A 20,533-nucleotide genomic window follows, 5' to 3' on the forward strand; every position below is an offset into this window, starting at 1 on the left:
GACATTGACAGCGTGACGTTTATAAGGCGCGTCATTTTAGACCCTGCGTCATTCCATATGATTTTCCTTATTCCGTTTAAATAATGAACTTTCACAAGACAGTCGAGAGAAATGTCTGTTTATGACGAATGGGACATTCACATAAATGATTTAATTATCTAATTAAAAGTGAACAGTGGTGATATTTGTGATAAATTTTTGTTGAATATGTTACAAAGGACTCGGTCCAAAGATAGAGGAAATAATAGTGTTGTGATAACTTTTATATGCTGAACTATTTCGTTTATTTTTTACACAACAAATAAACATATTTATTATCGTAGTTCTTTTTTGAATAATGGGATTGTTATTTGCTAAATTATGGAGCCTGTTTGGCAATGAAGGTATTGTGTTTGTTGATTTTTTAGGTTAGATTTCTTTTTCAAAACATATTTTGATTTCATAATCTCGTTTCTTTTCATCTTTTACGATTAATTTTTATTAGTATGATTAAAACCAATCAAATTAACATATTATTATCAACAACAGATAATTTTGATTAATCAAATTGTTTTTCTGAATAGTACTTCACGTTTGTTTAATGAATTCAATTAATTTTTGATGTGAAAAAATTTTCTATTCATGATAAAAAGGTGAGTAAAGTGTTATTTTTGTAGAACACAAAATTGTGATAGTGGGTTTAGATAATGCTGGGAAAACTACCATCCTTTATCAGTTTTTAATGAACGAGGTTGTTCACACTAGTCCCACAATTGGTTCAAATGTCGAAGAAGTCGTTTGGAGGAACATTCATTTCATTATGTGGGATTTGGGAGGTCAACAATCATTGAGGGCAGCTTGGAGTACTTATTATACGAATACAGAGGTAAATCAAATAATACTATGTGTACATACTACAGGTTATATTTAAAAATGTCTAATTATTCTAAAGGTAAACATTTCCATCAGTTAAGTAACTATATATTTACTTTTCCTTACAAAAGGTGTTGATAAGAATTTTTTTTTGGTGTTTATGAACTTTACATACGTATATGAGGTTCATATAAAAAAACAATTTGTTATCATTTGATACTAACTTATATTTCAAATGTTTTTTGGAATCTGGAAACCATTATGTTAGTTAGAATTAGATAATTGAAGGTTTCCAGTGGGAAAAACATTCTTTGGAGTGAACTAACTTAAAAATCGTGTATTTTTAGATAAAACCCCATAAAAAATGCACTCCCCCACCCTCAATCATCCAATTCTACCTACCAAACTGGTTTCCTGGAGGGAAAACATTTCTTGGAGTGATCTAACCTAAAAATCGTGTGTTTTTCGATAAAATCCCATAAAAAATCCCCCCTCCAACGTTAATTATCCAATTCTACCTAGCAAAATAGTTTCCTGGAGGGAAAACATTTCTTGGTGTAACCTAACCTAAAAATCGTGTGTTTTTCGATAAAACCCCATAAAAAATGGAACCCCGTAACACACGTCTCCCTCATCATTAATTATCTAAATTTCAAATGTGGTAACAATGCAAATCATCGTCCGAGATATAAAAAGATTTAAAAACATTTTTAAAACATATTCTTTTAATTACAATTTCATAGAGTCATTCATAATTACAAGATGATCAAATTAATTGAAACACTATTTTTTATGAATGTTTATATGGATTTTTTATAAGGCACAAAGACGTCTATCTTCTAAAATATGTACCTCGGGATTCTAGCCACAGGTAATGACGTCACAAACACGACGCCATTTTGTAGTGGTTAGACGTAAATAAATCCCGAATAGGTTTCGTCTGGTAACGATCGTGACTCTAGTTTTATTGCAAAATAGGGAAATGTGGTTAATAAAAAAAATTATCTTCCAAATGTCATTGTTGTGAAATTCAGTTAAAAATTCATAAAAACATATCATTATCTCTGCAGGCATATAATACATTTTCAAACGTGTCCAAATAATTCATTTAAACGTGGAAACAACGCCAATCTCCTTTTAAAACTTAAGATTTTTTTATATAGATTGAACAAATACGTGTGGCCATAAATTCGACGCCATATTGTATTGGTTAGTGACATATAGTATAGATAATTTTCTAATGATAAGTTATGACGATTTCCCGGGTAATTATTGCGACTTTTTATAATTTTTTTGCCATTTTCTTAATAAAAAAATAAATTCTTATCATTAGAATAGCTAGATTAGTCATATTCTGTTTCAAAAATGATACGACGTATTGTAGCTTATATCCTTAATCTTTTGTATTCAAAATTACAAAAGTGTCGTCGATATTGATGTATATTCGAATATTAACATAAATAAATGTTTAACTATTTTCAAAGTGTTGTTTGTCAGTGGAACGAAAATGGTCACTATTTATTCAGGTTTATCACAATTTCAACTTTTCCTATTACACTCGTACGTTAATTAAATGAATAATTTGTGATTTGTAAATAAACGGATTCTTTAAATTCGTTCGATTTTTAAAATAGTTTATCTTATCAGAATGTTAAACAATATTAAAGCCTTGAATGTATTTTAATTTTTAGCAAAATATATAATATAATAATAATACATCAAATAGTAGGCCATATTGAATAATCAGCTGTTTTCGTAATCGTAGTAGACGAAGTTCTGATATCTGTCATTTATTAACCCCCCTTCTACCATCTTCTACAGTTATTAGTTTAAAATAGGAAATGTATTATTTGTGGTTCCCTATTGAAATGTATTAATAAAACATTTTTTTTAAATATTTACATTCCTTATTTTAAATTAAAAGGTTCGGAAAATGAACGTTTGTTTTAACCTAATTCTCATGCCACAAAGTTATATTTTATCTTCTTACCGCCATGTTAAATATTATCAGCTGTTTCCGGATCCGTATTGTGATGTAATATATACAGTTTAAATCAATACAGGGTTAATTATCTATATTTAACGGTCTCAATTGAAGAAATTGTTTACAGTTTCCAGTCATACAGGATGTCCTGATTCTTGAATTCAACATGACAACTTAGATCGTTGTTTTTTGTAGTTTGTTATTGTTGTGGTGGATTCAACCGACAGGGAAAGATTATCTGTTATACGTGAAGAATTATTTAGAATGTTATCTAACGAGGAATTATCGAAAGCGGGTGTTCTAGTCTATGCAAATAAACAAGACGTCAAAGGTTCAATGTCGGCGTCGGAAATATCCAAAGAGCTAGATTTAACCTCAATCAAACAACAACAGTGGCACATACAATCTTGTTGCGCCCTTACAGGTGAAGGGTGAGTACCAATTACGTTAAATAACTTCATATTTTGTTGGAATTTTTTTCGCGTTATATTGTGTGTCAGAAGACTTATAATCGTTTGAAATCCTATTAAAAAAAAAGTGAAAGTGTATAAATTACACGAAACTAGATCAGTGTTAAGCTCGGTTGAATAACATTCATTTTACTTTCGATTATATTATATTTAATACCAGAAAATTACTTAAAATATTTTTGTGTTATAAATTCACTTATTTTTTTGAAAAAAATTATATAGATTATAAAAATGTTGCAATTTTACAATTTCGATCAGATCGGAACAGTTTTTTGTAATAATCTATAATTTTTCATTTATTTCCAAATAGTATCATCAAATTTTGTTTATTTTTCTCCCTGTATTATCGGATATACTGGAAGTATTCATATATTCATTGTAATTATTAATAATCTTTTTTATAATAAATCGAATAACTTCGTTTTCATTTTTTTCTATACTTTTATTTTAAATCTGACAACATTGTTTTATTGTGACCAAATAGAAGATGACAATTGTTAGAACAAATCAATTCTTATGAATAAAACATAATAAACGTTATTTCATACTATCTCTTTTCAACGTGTGTAAGTAGTAGTTAATAGAAAAGGATAGAATGAAATGTAATTAGTGACAGTAAGGTAAAGATGGTGAGTGAATATATCATTTTTAAGTCAAGTAAAAGTATAATTTAAGAAGTTTTTTTTGGGGAAAAATTGTTTTTAAAACACAAAACTTGTAGTTGGGAGCTTTTCAGAGGGATAATAAACTTTTTAACCTTGAAAGCCACTAATAAATATTGTGAATATTTCGGAGACCTCAGCGTCTTTAGTAGCAAAATTTTGATATTTGTACATTTTTATTTTTACGATAATAAAAATAAAAAATTGTTTCAGTTTATATCAAGGTTTGGAATGGATAGTGAGCAGGTTGAAAAATAAATGACATCATTCCAAAAATACGGATATTAAATTAACACGTTTTTTGTTTTTTAATAATTTGTAAATTCCCGTTAAATATTTCACACTTTTTGTACAAAACGATGTTTTCTCATATTGAGAATAGAAAAAAAAACCAAGAAACATCTAATTTTTGCTTTTTTGTAACGAAAAAACGCGCCCGTTAAAAAAAATTTACACCAATAAAAATGATTTATTGACAGATCGCCAAATCTACAAAAAAATTTTCTCGATATAAAAATCTGATATTGGAAATTAATTTATACAGTTTGGTGTAAAATTTCCATAATATTCACAAGTAAATTAACTTCCTTTGATAAAAAGTTGATTTTTATAAAAGTACGACACTATAAAAATTTGAAATTCCAAGGTGCCAAATATATATCAGAGTCGTACTATTATTTTTTAAATGTCATCCGTTTCTTTCTCATTATTGAAATTGAACCCTGTATATTATTTTACAAAAAAAGTCACTTGATCTTTATATTTTTTTAAATTATCAATTCTACACTCACTATATCTTCTTTTAATTATGTGTTTTTGTCATTTATTCAATTTTTGAAGATTCTCTACCTTTTTAAGTGTAAATTTGAGTCATTACATGGATTCCTTTTTCCATAGCAGTTTCCTTAACTGCTTTATCTCATTCCTCGATTTTCCTCTGGTTAATTTCTTCTTTCCAGCTCCTTCTTGATCTTCGTTTCATTGTAAATTCGTGTTTCTTGAAAGTTCTTCGATTTTAACTAAATTCAAATTTTCTCTCGGTAGTTTTTTGTTGGTTTATTCTCCCCATTTTTTTTAGAAATCCCATTTCTGTACTTTGAATTTTACATTTTTGTTTGTGCACATCTCTGATCTGATATTTTTGGAACACACTGTATACACTACAACTACACTGTCTGACGCGCACGTTTCTATACCAAATTATCATCTTCAGGGATTTAACTATTTAGTTTACCTACAGTCTGTGAAGACGGTAATTTGGTTATCGAAACATTGTGTTCAATATTTATCGATATTCCATCTTGAAGTTCAATGTAAAATTACTGTTTTAATTTAAAAATTAATTTTTTAATTGATGTACAGGGTTCAATCAAAATTTGTTGCGATAAAAATTGGTTGGTGTGAAATTGTAGATTTATACAAAACAATCCATTAGCGTTTTTTTAACTGTAGGAAAATCAGGTTGTTTGTTGATATACTGAGTGAAACATTATTGTAAACAGATTTTCTTCTAATTTAATTATGAGAAACAGAAACTTTGAACTTTAAACCTGTTTCTATGTCAAAAACAAAAAGGGTTGATTTGAAATGAAACATCCAGTCATTTTATTTAGAATAGATTCTGCCCAAAACAACCAAAATGTCAATCAAATACACCATCTAGTAATTAAATTAGAACTTATTTAAAAATTATTAAGTCATTTTCAGGTAAAAAGTCTGTTTACATAAAATTTTTATATTTTATTCGTATTTTGTTGTCCCTAATATTAGGATTAATTTTTATTAATTATTTTAGTCCAATTCTGTATAATACTGAAAATGAGTCTACAAAATTAGTAATATAATGTATATAATTCCACTAGTGTTTTTTTTTCAAATAAATTCACAAATAACCAAATAGCAGATAAGCCCTTCATGTCCTGCTTAAAATTACCAAAGGTCAATGTCGTTTGGAGGTACAGAGGAAACCGTAAGTTTCAAGTGCTAATTCGAATGGTTTTATTTACAGGATAGATTTGGAGCATCTAGGAACTTCGCAAACTCGTCCGGCATTGTGTTACTTCGAGAAACGACGATGTTTCCATAATAAAAAAAATCGATACTACAAATTTTGTACTGATACTTTTTCAGCAATCCTGGTCAAAATGTGTTGCATCAAATTAGAATTGATATGGATTTTAAATAAATTTCATTTTCTTTAAACCCTGATCAAAAGTATGCCCGTTTTTCAAGGTAGAAAGTTGAAGATTCGTGCATTGGTAAATTTCTATATGATTCGCAGTTTAGAGCGAAATAGGCGCAAAAAAGTTTAAGATGTTAAGACAAAAAACATGGTCTTAGCACAAAAACAAATTTCACATTAAAATTACAACACGACCACCTACCACTTTTGTATCAAAAAACTATTCTTCACCTTTTTCATAATAAATTAAAAAAATATTTTAAGAGTTGGAATATATAATTACCTCCTAAAACATCCTACTACCTAAAACATTTTACCTCAGTTAACCTTAACATACAAAATGTCTACCATTGACAAGTGACAGTTTAATTATGAGAAACGCTCCTTAGTTAAGAATTTATTCAGTACCTAACCACAGATCTTATATTTATATGGTTTGTTCTGATCCTAGTTAACACTGTCGAAGAGTAGGTTTGTTCCAGTAGATCGTGTGTAATTACTCTATCTTGAGCGATTTGAAAAAAGCGTATCAACTTTATATTAAAACATTAATAAAGAATTTCATGTGTTAAAACGCTTTACTCATAATAAAAAAAGACGACATCTGTTGTTAATTAAAAAATTATACTGTTGAGTCCTTCTAAACACATCATGATATGACATCTCAATAGACAGTGCTGCCAACTCTACTAAATTTTAGTTGTTCCCCGCTGATTTACTAAAATTACAGCAATTTTTTGAAAAAAGACTCATTATTTGATATATTTCTTCGGTTTATTATACCTTTAAAATTATAAAAATGATTTTTTCTGTACTAAACTTTTTATTCAGTATCAATTTACAGTTCGATACCCTTTAAATTGTGTTTAGCACTATAACTTTTATCTGATTTTCATTTATTTATTTGTACTAAGTTCTAGGGTATGATAGTCTTCACTTCTAATATTATGCAACCAACTTATCTACTGAATTTTTAGCTTGACAATACTATCATTACTTTTAGTTACCTTTCAAAACTTATTTAAAGGAGGTATCAAAAGTAGAATAATGTCGTGTTTGAATAATGAAAATATGTAAGGTCAATATAAATAAAACAATTGTGATTTGAAAATATACTTACTTCAAATATATAATTGAGTGAATTTATTGTAATTTTGATATTAAAGAGTACATATTTTTTATACAAAGTGATCCATCAATGTTGTTTATCTACATTCACTTTTTTCAAAACATTTCTCAGTAGTTCTAAATTATTTAAAGAAAATACGTGAACTCCTCCAAAATATTCCTTGTTATTGATTATTTTTTGCATCAAGTGTGCAGCTTGTATAATTCCAAATTGTTTAACGGCTTCGTCATCGTTTTTATTCGACTCTATTATATGTAAAATATTTTCTGGAATAGGAACCCCACAAAATTTCGACATTGCCATTAATGTTTTATAAGAACTTATGATGAATAAACCAGGAATAATGGGTATGGTAATGCCATTGTCTCGACATCTCTGGACAAAACTAGAGAAATGTTGATATTGATAAGATGACTGGGTTATGATAAAATCCGCACCACATGATACCTAAATAATCGGAAATATTTATCAAAGTAATAAAAAAAATATATTTTGGAATAAATTTGAATAGTTGTAAAAAATTTTCATATCTACCTTGTATTTCAAATATTCGAGGTCTTTTTCCTTATTTTCACTCTTTGGATGTTTTTCCGGATATCCGGCTACTCCAATAGTGAAGAAATTTCCATAATATTTTCGAATAAATTTCACTAAATCCGATGCGTAGGGAAAATCATATTTTTTATCGTCATTTTCCCGAATCTCTGAAGCATCTACAATACGTAAAATCGTATAAAACATTTTCGAGATATAAAGCCAGTCAATATCTTTATGAATTAATTTATAAACGGTTAATTAATCTTATACCTCCTTGTAAGGCAAAAATATTCTTTATTCCGACGTCCTTTATATAATCCAATATCTCAATCACTTTTTTTATTTTCAAATTTCTCCCAGCCAAATGTAACAGTACATTATAACCGTTATAAAGTAATTGTTTCGCCAATATTATCGCCGGTATCCGTTCCACGTGATCCAATTCTTCTTCGGAAGGTGTACGCCATGTTATTGAATAAAAACTGCACGGAATCGTACTCAAAACTTCAGTATCCAATTGTCTATTAGGACATATTTCTATAGAAATACTGGTATCACTATATTTAAATAGATTTAACTCCGTCTTTATTTCCTTTTTCGGTTTTATTACTAAAGACGATTCGTTATCGTTCCTTATGAGAATTTCGCGCATTTTTACTAAAAAACTAGATCAAAGTAACACGTGTTTATTACGTAATCGATTAACAACTGAATTTACACTGAAAAAAGTGGCAACTTTTATAATTCGTCTGCGGTTTTTCTATTTCGACATTCAATATTTTTTTGCGTTGGTATCTAATCAGCAGTTTTGAAATGTAAATAAAAAAGATATGAATAATTTAATTGGCGGAGCACAGCGTTGGTGTAAAGGTCTCGATTGTATTTGCTAATTCAATATATATTAAAATTATCATTTCGTTCATTTTAGCGGCATCAATTTATTGAAGTAATCAGATTTTAGATAAATTTTCATTAATCGTAAATTAGTCACAAAATGATTCTTCTTTTGCAGAACCGGTTCTAGGGACATTTCTGATATTTAAATGACTGCAATCCTTTACGTACAGGGTAATTCGATCTTTTTCTTAGTGTTACATTTAAATTAGACACGACAACTAAATATTTCTAATATTTTATTATCAATTTATGGTAGGTAGAAATTAACCTCATTCATCTTAATTATAATTAATACCATTCGACGAGAATTTTCTATTGACTGTACATTTCTGTTACTAAAATAGAATATATTTACTTCTATATCTATTTATTTATTTATATTTCAATTTCTAAATTCACAAACAAAAGTTCTTTTCCGTATATCATGAGTAGACATGAAATAAAAAAAAAACAATTTCGTATAAGACATGAAAGAGAACCTCAAACCATGGGTTTTAAGGGTTTCAAGACGTGCCAATGGCACACATGCTATGTAAGACACATTACGTGGAAAAATAAAACGGCAGCGATCTCCACAATACAATCGGTGTTTGTTTCTTTGATTCGCCACCTATTCTACGAGCGCTGAATTCTCTCCACTAGTATGACGCGGCGTTGCGCTATCGTCTTTAGTTTTCCCTAAAAATAAATACTGCAAAGAATTTCGTTGAGTACCAATTTAAAACTGGGATACTTCTTGGACATATAAGGTAGGTAAATACTATGAGAATGACATAAGTTATTAAATAAAAATGGTGAATTTTGGAAATTTGGAATTCGTTCTTATTTCCTAACCTAAAAATATAACTTGTACCGAAATTTTAAGAATATATATCTTATATATTTACTTGGGTGCGTTTCTCATAACTTTAATGTTATGTGAAACTTAATATTTGTATAGAAAAATTAAAATTTTCACGAAATTGAGTTATTAACGAGCATTTTAATATAAATTGTTTTTCTTTTGATTCGAGTTTGACACAACTGATTTGTTATGAATCTATTTCCGTATCCAACATGCAATATTATAATTGAATCAGAAACGCCATCTCTACTTCCTTGAACTTAAGAAATCAATTGTTCTATCTTTCAGAAGGAAACTGTAATATCGAATTGTAGAGGTGGGAAATTCTTCTTACTCCGCAGTCAGTTTAAAAATACTATTTTCTAAATTCGTTGCGTCATATTAAATATGGAAATTATAATGATATAATTTTATTTAACGAACTTTTCGTAATACAATTCATCTAAAACTGTTCCATAGCTTTGGTTTTGTTTCGATATTAACAAAAAATGATTTTTCGATATTAACAAAAAATGATTTGTAATGGATCTGTTTTCGTTACTTACGCAGTAGACTTAACTAACAGAATCAAAGATCAACAACACCATCTCTACTTTAAGTTACAAATTTAAGAAATCAATTGTTTTCATTTTAAGAAGGAAACTGTAATATCTAGTTGTAGAGATGGGAAATTCTACTCATCTCTCTGTGAGTTTGAAAACAACTATTTTCAAAATTCGTTGCGTCATATTAAAGCAATGGATGACTACTGAATCATTTTTAATTACTAGAAACATATTTCAATCTTTTATTGTCTTTTCAGCCTTTAATAATTATTTGTTTGGGTAACTGTAGTTTTTTACGTTTGTAGATTAGAGATGGTAGCTTAGTAACCACAAACTGTAACATACAACTAGAAGATATAAAAATAACAAATTTTTAGTTAAGGAGTGATACAGCAACAGGCCTAATTCGCTATCTCTGATATAAGCTTACATCTGGATACGGCAACAGCGCGCATTCTCATCCTGCAGGAAAACCTAAAACCCGAAAATGAAAATCAGTTATTTTCGATCCCCTTCGTTGCGTAGTCGCCGTACGTCCGTAGATCTTCTTTTCTGACCGATCATCGCCTGATACGATGCCTCGTTCACGTCCGTGTATTAATTATTGTACACCACTCGCGATTTTCGTAACAGAGGCATCGTGAATGGTTGTGTGTGTGTGAATGTGTTTATTTTTTGATTCGAGGATTTAGTGACCTTGACCTCTGGCCAACCTATTTATTAACTAAACTTCGTATTTTTTATAAGATTATGGATGAGACGAAGGTAGAGTTTCAGTTGAGGTTTGCGTAGATGTTTTTTTTTTCTATATTTTATTATACACTTTACACGTGAAGGATTATCACTGTTAAGAGGTCTTGGTTGACTATTCGAGATTGAAAATACTAGAGAGAGTTGAATTTTTAAAGAACTGTCAATTCATTTGTGGTTATCGTGGAAATTAAATGTTCACGTGTTTATTTTATACACATATCTCGTCTTCAATAATATTATTATTTTTATTTGATTATAATACCCAATACTTTGGTTATTAAGCTTAACATTTATAAATGTAATATTTTCATCTTTTTCCACGTATTAGATGCAACTCAAGTAATTCCTTTTTGTTTTTTCAAATTCATTATAGAGATATTGAAAATTTTTATATAATTTTGTAAAATTCTATCAAAGTACCTGACGATTTTTTACTACTTCCTGTACGGCTACAACTCTTAAATTTATTGGAATATGTATTCCTAAAGACGTAATATATTTCTGAAATTGAATTTCAATAATCTTTCTCAAATTTTGTATAAAATCTTATATAAACTATTTTTAAATTCAAAATAACGATATTTCTATCACTACCTGTATATTTTGAAAACCCAGTTTTCTTGGGAACCATATTTTTGAAGACCAAATGAATTTCTAAGACTAAATTTTGAGACATTTCAACAGTTTTTGTTGAATTTCATCCAATTTCTCTTCAAATTCAAAATAACGATTTTTCTATCACTCCCTGTATATTTTGAAAACCCAATTTTCTTGGGAAGCATATTTTTAAAGACGTACTGAAATTCTAAGACTAATTTTTGAAAAATTTCAACAATTTTTGTTAAATTTCATCCTATTTCTCTTCAAATTCAAAATAACGATTTTTCTATCATTCCCTGTATGTTTTGAAAACCCAATTTTCTTGGGAACCATATTTTTGAAGACGCACTGAATTTCTAAGACTAATTTTTGTTAAATTTCATCAATTTCTCTTCAAAATCAAAATAACGATTTTTATATTACTCCCTGTATATTTTGAAAACCCAATTTTCCTGGGTACCATATTTTTGAAGACGTACTGAATTTCTAAGACTAATTTTTGTTAAATTTCATCAATTTCTCTTCAAAATCAAAATAACGATTTTTATATTACTCCCTGTATATTTTGAAAACCCAATTTTCCTGGGAATCATATTTTTGAAAACGTACTGAATTTCTAAGACTAATTTTTGTTAAATTTCATCAATTTTTGTTAAATTTCATCCAATTTCTCTTCATAATCAAAATAACGATTTTTCTATCACTCCCTGTATACTTTGAAAAACCAATTTTCCTGGAAACCATATTTTTGAAGACGTACTAAATTTCTAAGACTAATCTTTGAAAAATTTCATCAATTTTTGTTAAATTTCATCCAATTTCTCTTCAAATTCAAAATAACGATTTTTCTATCACACCCTGTATATTTTGAAAACCCAATTTTCTTGGGAGCCATATTTTTGAAGGCGTAATGAATTTCTAAGACTAAATTTTGAGAAGCTTCATCTGTTTTTGTAAAATTTCATTTAATATAATTTTAAATTCAAAGTACCTATTTTTTATCACTCCCTGTACAACTAGAAGACTCAAATTTCTTGGAAATTAAATTCTCGAAGTTGTGATAAACTTTCTAAGATTCTATCTTAAAAATTTCCCTAAACATAATTATAATTAAATAGAAATGTTTCTTCAATTTTTCGTTCACTCCCTGTACATATAAAAGAAAAAAATCAGCAACTACATTTTTTAAAACTAAACAAGCATCTAACACAAAATTTGATAAATTCTCATAAAATTAATCATATAAACAAGTTTAACTCATAATTGGAAAACAATATTGGCTATTTATAAATTCGCTCGGCATGTTCTATTAACAAGTATTTAAGATTCATCCTACAATTTTCTTATATAGTACTAATTTGCTTGATGGATTTATTTCGTGCTTCTTCCGTTTAGACGCTTGACACTTACTAAACACCCACTTATACCGGAAGTCATAGTTGAGAGCCAAAACACTTAACAACCACTTGTGAATATATCCCAATCTAACATTCTAATCTATACTCTTATTTAAGTTTTCTATTAAAAGTAAAATACAAAAAGTATATAGACAATAATTGTGTTAGAATTGATATAAAAGTGGATGCGTTATCTGTTGACGAACAGAATTTTTTCGGACGAGTCCATTATTTATTACGAGGTGTATCCGTTTCCAGTCAATGGATTCATTGTTTACCATTTCTATTTAGTTTAGAATCAGTGACGTGCTTCTAAATTTTTATTTTATACTTGAATTTATTTAGATATTAAAAAAAAACAATATTTCAAATAAAAAATAAATTTATTTATTCTTGTCATATATTATAAATAAATGTGTGATAAAAAATGAAGATTTCGAATCTTTTAGACGTCGTGATTTGGTTGTTCTAACAAGGTTTGCGTTCGATGCAAGGCATGTCATCTTCGGCAGTGATATATGGATCATTATCGACTCGTAATCCGAAAGAATAACCAGGTTTTTTCGGTAATTTCGGTAAATAAATAGGACCCGGTGCTGCGGATTTTTGATCGGGGGGAAATATCCTCGGAGATAGGGTATAGACTGGAGGTTTCGTCTTGAAAACCGATGTTTCCACCCCGGTGTATTTGGCAGGACCTGGGGATTTGTCAAGATCGCGTAAAAAGTGTTTAAACGACATACTGTAAGCAGCGCTCGAGAATTTATCGGGTACTTTCGGTCCTATTGTGGAAGGAACGTCGTATTTATCTGGTCCTGGTGTAGCAGATGGTATTATTTGGGGGTACCTAAAGGATAGCGAATACATAGGTGGTCGAGGTTGGTTCATTCGGGGTACTAGCTCGGGAGCGTATGTTCCAGGTCCTGGTGGTCGGAATATCGTCAAATCTTTCGGTCTGGATTTCATGGAATACGCTGGGGGACTGGCCTTACCGCAACGTGTCATGTTTTGTATACCGTACGCCGGTCCAGGTCCAATGTATTTTTGCCCGGATGGGAGTTTTAAACCGATCGAGTAACAGGGGTTTCGATATTTCGATATATCGTGTTTTTCGTATCCTACTACGGGTGGTAGTTTATATTTACCGGGTCCAGGTCCTATGTTTTTTCGCGGCATTTTTCATTCTTCAAACATCCAACAAAAAATATTAACAAAAACCCTAAAGAATAATTACGTAAACTGACGTTGACGTGGATTTGTTAAGCTTCTGTCATTATCGATAGAGTGACAATTATAAAACAATATCTGAGTGTATTAACCTCGAGATGGCGTTCAAGTCGATTTCAATAACGTCAACGAAAACAATGACAGTTCATAAAATGTGATTGAAATGAATAAAAAAAAATGTTTTTATATAATCAGCAAAATCGAATTCAATTCTCCGCTATTTTCAATCTATTTTTTTAACACGATTTTTTTGTTTGATTTTATTTGTTTGTAAAACCGCATTTTAAAATGTATCTCGATGTCCGTTTCACTGGCAATGGCATGAATAAATAATTTTTATTGTAAATGTTTTGTGTTTGATTTTTCTTTGCATCTAACCTTATTTTCAGCATTGTGGACACGATTATATATATATATATATATATATATATATATATATATATATATATATATATATATATACATACACGAAAAATTGTATTTGTACATAATTTTTTTCCTACTAGGTTATTTTTTTATCGAGAGGTTGATCGAGACTGAAATTTCCGAAATAATGGATGCGAATCACGTGCTCAAATACCTGATCCTCAAAAATTCTAACCACTTATTTAAAATTGTAAATATTTGATGTATATGATGAAATCCTCCCCGTATAATTCACATCCTTATTTGGGTTTTTTCTAAAATTAATATCCTTTTCGAACCTTTTCCAATTTCTAATCCTCTTCCATTTGATTTGATTTTGATTTTTTATCACCTTTTATCCTTATTCTAATCCTTTTTCGTCACTTTATTGAATCATCTTCGTATGAAATTGATTCTTGTTTAATGAAATGTTAATGAACATCCTTCTATGACTTTTTTTCAAATTTCAAATCCTTTTTCATTCTTTTGAATTTTCCCCGTATAGAACTGATCCTCATTTGCTTTTTTTTATAAATGGACATCCTTTTCGAACCTATTTTGATGCCTAATCCTTTTCCATCACTTTATTGGATCCTCCTCGTATAAGGCTGATCCTTATTACTGTTTTTTCATAAATGAATACACTTTTTAGAATTATTATAATTATTTTTCGTAAATTTATTGGAACCTCCCTGTATGATACTGATCCTTGATTGCCTTTTATATCAATGCATATACTTTATTGAATCCTCTTCGTATATACAGTTCTGGTAATTGACTGTATCTTATTTTCAATTCACCTTCGTATAACTATTTAATTCCGCAAGTTATTTACGATTCTTCTTTTTTTTACACTTTTTCTTCTTCTTTTCGTCAACTAATATAAATAATATATTTTTTTTCACATTTTAGGTTAGGATTACTTGAAAAATTTACTTGAAAAAATAATTATTGGTATAAAAAAATTAAAAAATAAGTAATGAAAAATCCTTTATGTATTTCTGTTTTTATTGATTTACCTGAATAGTACGAACTAATTTCTATTTAAGTTTTGAACTGTATGAATTTATAAATATTTTAAGTTTAGCATCGTTTTATTGAGTATCGCATAAATTTAATGATTTGTTTATTTTCATGACAGATGTTTAAACAAATCTCGACGTTTATTTCAAAGTAGGAGATACTATTACAAATTAACTTTATGAACGTTGTCTGTTTTAGTTTATCAAGGAAATTATTAACTGAAAACCATCACAAAAAATAGCAACTTAATTGTTAATTAAATATCCTGTAAAGTAATTGAATCTGTTTTTAATTATCAGCGTCTTCAACAGGTTTAATATAAAGTATATTTATCACAAATTAATTATTTAACCTCAAATGTTTATTCTAATAATACCCCACGCCACTGGACACATAAAATATTTTAGTCGAAAGATAATCGATCTGCCTGTAAGGTAAGTAATTACGAGTAGCGAATGTAAAATATTGGTACTCCAGGAAAATTGAGTTTAATCTACATCTAGTGAATTTCTTCCAAAACGTCTATTAACTGAAGTAGCTAAGAATTTATGCACTTTCGGGTTCAAAACGGATATTCTCATTTGTATAATGTAACAGAAAGGGCGATAACGATTATTAATCGATTAATCGATTTTAATTCATATCTGATGAACTTGAATCTGCTTTGATCATTTATCGAATATTAATGAATAGGTAAAAAACATAGTTTTATTGTTCTTCTTCTTTCCTATTATTTATTTAATTTACTTTATTTATATTAAAAAACATTGCGGTGTTGCCAAACAGTTTCTTTTCAAAAAGTTAAAGAAATTCCGTTACGTATATTGTCCGCAACTCTGAAGAAATTTTATAGTACAATAAAAAATTATTCGGAAAATGAGATGTTGCCAAACGTTTTTTTTCTCAAACTTGAAATTCAATAGCTAGTTATTTAAAATCAATACTGATTACAGTGTTGTAATTCGCTTCAGAGATTCCAGAAATGTCAAATAATCTATCGTTGACGACATCAAACAATTGATCTGAAAATTGCGGTGTTGCCAATCACTGTACAAATGTTGTAACTTTTTTTTTAAATCGTTGATTCGTTATACAAATATATGGAAATTGCAATGTTGTCAAACGTATTTATGATGAGAATAATAAGAAAAAACTTTCTGAGGATTGCAGTGGTGCCAAATATGAGAAAATTCAACGTTCCAATAAAAAAATCCTTCATCCACATTGCGGTGTTGTCAGGTGTAGACATTCTGCACATCTATTAATTCTATTAATTTTAGATGACGCACCGTTCAAATGAATTGAAAATTGCAATGTTGCCAAACTTATTTTATTTTCAGAACTTTATGGAAATTGATTGACTCAATTGACAATTGCAAATTGCAGTGTTGCCAAAAAATATATGAATATTAGATAACCGAAATTGCAATGTTGTCCAACTATTTCTTTTTCAAAATAGTTGACATATGAGAATTGCAATGTTGTCGAACGTGTTTTTTGATGAATATTGCAGTGTTGACAAACATATTTTGTAGAAATTTGCAATATTGCCAGCAAATATATGAATAGTAGATGACCGATCTTACAAATCTTACCGAAAATGCAATGTTGTGAAATTTGACGAACTAATACAAAATTACAAGATCGGAGTGTTGCCAAACATATTTTGTAGAAATTTGACAAAATAATACAAAATTAGTCGGAAACTACAATGTTGCCAGCAAATATATGAATAGTAGATGAACGATCGTACAAATCTTACCGAAAATACAAAATACAATACAAAATAATGGACACGAATATTAGATAACTCATCGTACAAATCATATCGAAATTGCAATGTTGCAAAACCTATTACTATTTCCAAATCGAAGCAACATATATGACTTGTTGAACATAACATTACAGTGTTGTCAAATTTTAACGACTGAAAAATGTCGTTATGAGATTGCAACGAATTTGGAGATATCCAATAGAAAACGCGGTTGGAAATTGCGATGTTGCCACATTCATTTTTTTTATACCGAATTTATACTATCAATACAAATCATGTGGAAATTGCGATGTTGTAAAAATTATTTTTCATTGCCTTTGTTAAAAAATTATTATTTTTTTCACATATCGATTTCTTCTGATATACAATAAAATAATGATGACGTGTATTTTCGACCGCTGGTTTTAGGTCATGCCGTGACTATAACTCCAATTTAACATTCAATCATTTATTAGATCACCCCCAAGGGGGTTGAAGGAGAATAATTTCACCAAGAAAATACTAGTTTCTTATAAAAAAATTGATATAATCAACCACCTTAACAGAAATTGAATTTCTTCAATACTTTCGGACCACACTGTATGTAATTAAATTCGTTATTCATAAATAAACGTGTGTCTTTCAAAACTTATGAATGTGCTTAACATTTCCATGCCTTAATAAACCAATAAAAATAATTCTAGAAACATAATACAGGGTTGGGTTAAACTTTCGTTACGAACTCGTAGTCCGTGAAGCCGGTACTGTTCTATCAGAAACTAAAGTTTGACTAAATGCTGTACCATTCCCAAAAGAAGAAGTTTTTTATATACGACTGCAAGTACTTTGTATTGTGTATGTCGTGGCCATTTTTAAATAATCAATTTTCAAATAGACATTTTTATTTTTTGTGTATATAAACGAGTCTCAAACAATCTTAGTTGATCAGTAAATACTCTGTATTAGTCGTCTCAAAAACATCGGTATAGATAACTAAACGGCGTGTTTTATATAAATTAGTGTATTAAAAATTAGTGTTTAGTGATAAGTGTTGAGAATATTTTAGCACATAGACCCGTTTGAAGTTACCAGAGGCCGAAGTCCTTTGAGAAACCGATCAGACGCTTTGGGTTCAGCTCTTTGATGTCATTAAGCAAGTTGTAAAGCTCGCCCGAGTGTTTAAAATTCGCTCTGGGTACTCATAGAGGACGTGGTCTGCAGATTCATGCACCAACGGAACATCAGATTGTCTGTGATGGGTTCTTGGGGTCCATCGGTTATACGAAAGAATCTTTTCGTTGATTGACTGGGCTCCCAAGCAAGCTGCCATTACTCACCAGGGTTTGTAGGGCTTTATTAGACTCCAGAGCAAATCTTTTTGACCTTTATGACTTGTATGTCAGCCCTGCTATCTGAGCAGAGTGAGATAACTGTGTTCCTGTGGCGAATACCTCGGGTTCCCCAAGCGAAAAAGTTTGGAATGTCCTCTGCAGAAGCCTAACCCATTCCTCATGGAGCCGTATCTGCACCGGGTGGTGGTGGGTGATTTATTATTCATCACAGAGGGCTAAGAGTCACTGACCCATTGCTAGGTACGCCGATTATGATTGTGCCATAGAACCTCGACGGATAAGACAACAAACATTAGTTTGGATGTCTTCAAACTATTTTGGGAAGAGAAGGAATCAATAGATCCGGCGAATAGATAATATTTTACTATAACCCGCGTCATGGTCAATGAGATTTTATCAAGTCGAGTTTTTAGAGATTAACAATTCCCAACGCTGTCGCTGATCTGGAAATTGCAGATATTCAAATTGAAACATTCATTGAAATCTAGCAATTGCATATTAATGGAACGTTTCCTAATACCGGCAGGAGATTGCGAACTGTTGGGAGCTAAAAACCATTAATTGAACTGAATCTCGGACGAAGTTATTTGATTAAAACCAGGACAGGACTCTATGGAATACAAAAATATCAGAGGTAGCTAGAACTGACCAGTAACTTGAGTTGTTTTGCAGTTACATCGATGGTGCAGTTCCGAAAGACAAAGGTGTCCATTTGAGATAGATCATTTATCGATAAGAGCCCAAAGGAGCTCGAGAAGTGCCTGAAAAGTTAGAAGAAGGTTTAAACCAGTTTACCTTGGGTCAACAAGGGCAAAAACTGGACCCTCATGGAAGAGAACGAATCTGAAGAAGACCTGGAGACAGATTCTCGGAGTTTTCCGGATGATTTTGATGGTTTTTCAATGGAATCAAAAACAAAATTGGTTTTTATGGAAACTAGCGTTGCAGTCGTTTTCTACGGCGAAAACTTCATTTTTCACCAGTAAATCATTTACAGATTGAAGTCATGTCATCGCTGTTTTTATATTAACTAAAATTTCAACTGAATCGTCATTTTGGATTTCTTCTCAATACTGCAAGGAATCAATCATCTGGTCTCAGTTTACTCGATGGCTCCAGCAACTCAGTTGATATTTTGTCTCGTCGAAACGCAATTATTTTAGAAATTCAAATAACTCACAGAGAAAGGGTTCATGGTTTATAGTTGTAGGAGGGTTAGGGAGTCGTCGAGCACGTAGGCCCTTCGTGTCCCGCTCAAATTACCCCCTTGTGGGGCGACGAAGATTTCGTAGTTTTTGCCAAACAATGAAAATGATTGTTTTTAACGATTTGGTTAGTGTTTGAGCGAATTTACCGAAATCTTTTTAACTGTTTCGATCACTTTCATCCGACATTAATCAATGCCACAACTTTACAATATAAATCACCACGTATCGACGGTTTTGTTGTATTCAGTAGATGGAAATAGACAGGCGGCGTGGTTAAAACTTATTTATTATGTACGTTTCAAATTTATTGCAATGGAATGGAAGGAAAACGAAAAAATTTATATATATATATATATATATATATATATATATATATATATATATAAACGATCGATTAAATTCTTTGACGTCACAAAATTTATAGATAGGCCCGCTACCATTTCAAGTGCACCAAGGATGGGTGTTTCGACGAGACTGAAGACTGTTTGCACCATCACTCATAATTACAGTATTTGACGCGCGTTTCTACGAGACTGAAGACTGTTTACACCATCACTCATAATTACAGTGTTTGACGCGCGTTTCGACGAGACAGAACACTGTTTACACCAACACTCACAATTACACACTGTTTAACGCGCATTTCGACAAGACTAAAGACTGTTTACACCATCACCCATAATTACAGTTTTTAACGCGCGTTTCGACGAGAC

General features: G+C 30.1%; 3 protein-coding genes across 3 annotated transcripts; 1 reads left to right on the forward strand and 2 right to left on the reverse strand.

Moving 5' to 3' along the window:
- Positions 1–3: 3 nt before the first annotated feature.
- Positions 4–5,826, forward strand: LOC130444740 (ADP-ribosylation factor-like protein 5B). The gene is made up of 4 exons (XM_056780018.1): positions 4–383; positions 657–865; positions 3,032–3,267; positions 4,182–5,826. The coding sequence occupies exons 1-4, from the start codon at positions 338–340 to the stop codon at positions 4,228–4,230; spliced, it is 540 nt and encodes a 179-aa protein (XP_056635996.1). The 5' UTR covers positions 4–337; the 3' UTR covers positions 4,231–5,826.
- A 1,421-nt stretch (positions 5,827–7,247) lies between these two features.
- LOC130444739 (methylenetetrahydrofolate reductase (NADPH)) lies at positions 7,248–8,595 on the reverse strand. Its single transcript, XM_056780017.1, has 3 exons — positions 8,087–8,595; positions 7,814–7,992; positions 7,248–7,726 (listed from the first exon to the last, which is right to left on the reverse strand). Exons 1-3 carry the CDS (start codon positions 8,466–8,468, stop codon positions 7,346–7,348), a joined length of 942 nt encoding a protein of 313 aa, XP_056635995.1. The 5' UTR covers positions 8,469–8,595; the 3' UTR covers positions 7,248–7,345.
- Positions 8,596–13,247: 4,652 nt separating this feature from the next.
- On the reverse strand, positions 13,248–14,028 carry LOC130444464 (outer dense fiber protein 3-like). The gene has a single exon (XM_056779589.1). It carries the CDS (start codon positions 14,026–14,028, stop codon positions 13,321–13,323), a length of 708 nt encoding a protein of 235 aa, XP_056635567.1. The 3' UTR covers positions 13,248–13,320.
- Between the last annotated feature and the right edge of the window lie 6,505 nt (positions 14,029–20,533).

This window comes from Diorhabda sublineata, chromosome 5 (genome assembly GCF_026230105.1).
Source record: "Diorhabda sublineata isolate icDioSubl1.1 chromosome 5, icDioSubl1.1, whole genome shotgun sequence".
Classification (NCBI taxonomy): domain Eukaryota; kingdom Metazoa; phylum Arthropoda; class Insecta; order Coleoptera; family Chrysomelidae; genus Diorhabda; species Diorhabda sublineata.

Excerpts from the sequence above, each read along its gene's own strand:
- LOC130444740 (XM_056780018.1), top strand. The coding sequence starts at position 338 with ATGGGATTGTTATTTGCTAAATTATGGAGCCTGTTTGGCAATGAAG. Across the intron at positions 866-3,031 it reads CTTATTATACGAATACAGAG|TTTGTTATTGTTGTGGTGGA; the intron begins GTAAATCAAATA and ends TGTTTTTTGTAG. Across the intron at positions 3,268-4,181 it reads TGCGCCCTTACAGGTGAAGG|TTTATATCAAGGTTTGGAAT; the intron begins GTGAGTACCAAT and ends AAATTGTTTCAG.
- LOC130444739 (XM_056780017.1), bottom strand. The coding sequence starts at position 8,468 with ATGCGCGAAATTCTCATAAGGAACGATAACGAATCGTCTTTAGTAATA. Across the intron at positions 7,993-8,086 it reads TATTTTTGCCTTACAAGGAG|ATGCTTCAGAGATTCGGGAA; the intron begins GTATAAGATTAA and ends TACGTATTGTAG. Across the intron at positions 7,727-7,813 it reads TCGAATATTTGAAATACAAG|GTATCATGTGGTGCGGATTT; the intron begins GTAGATATGAAA and ends CCGATTATTTAG.
- LOC130444464 (XM_056779589.1), bottom strand. The coding sequence starts at position 14,028 with ATGCCGCGAAAAAACATAGGACCTGGACCCGGTAAATATAAACTACCA.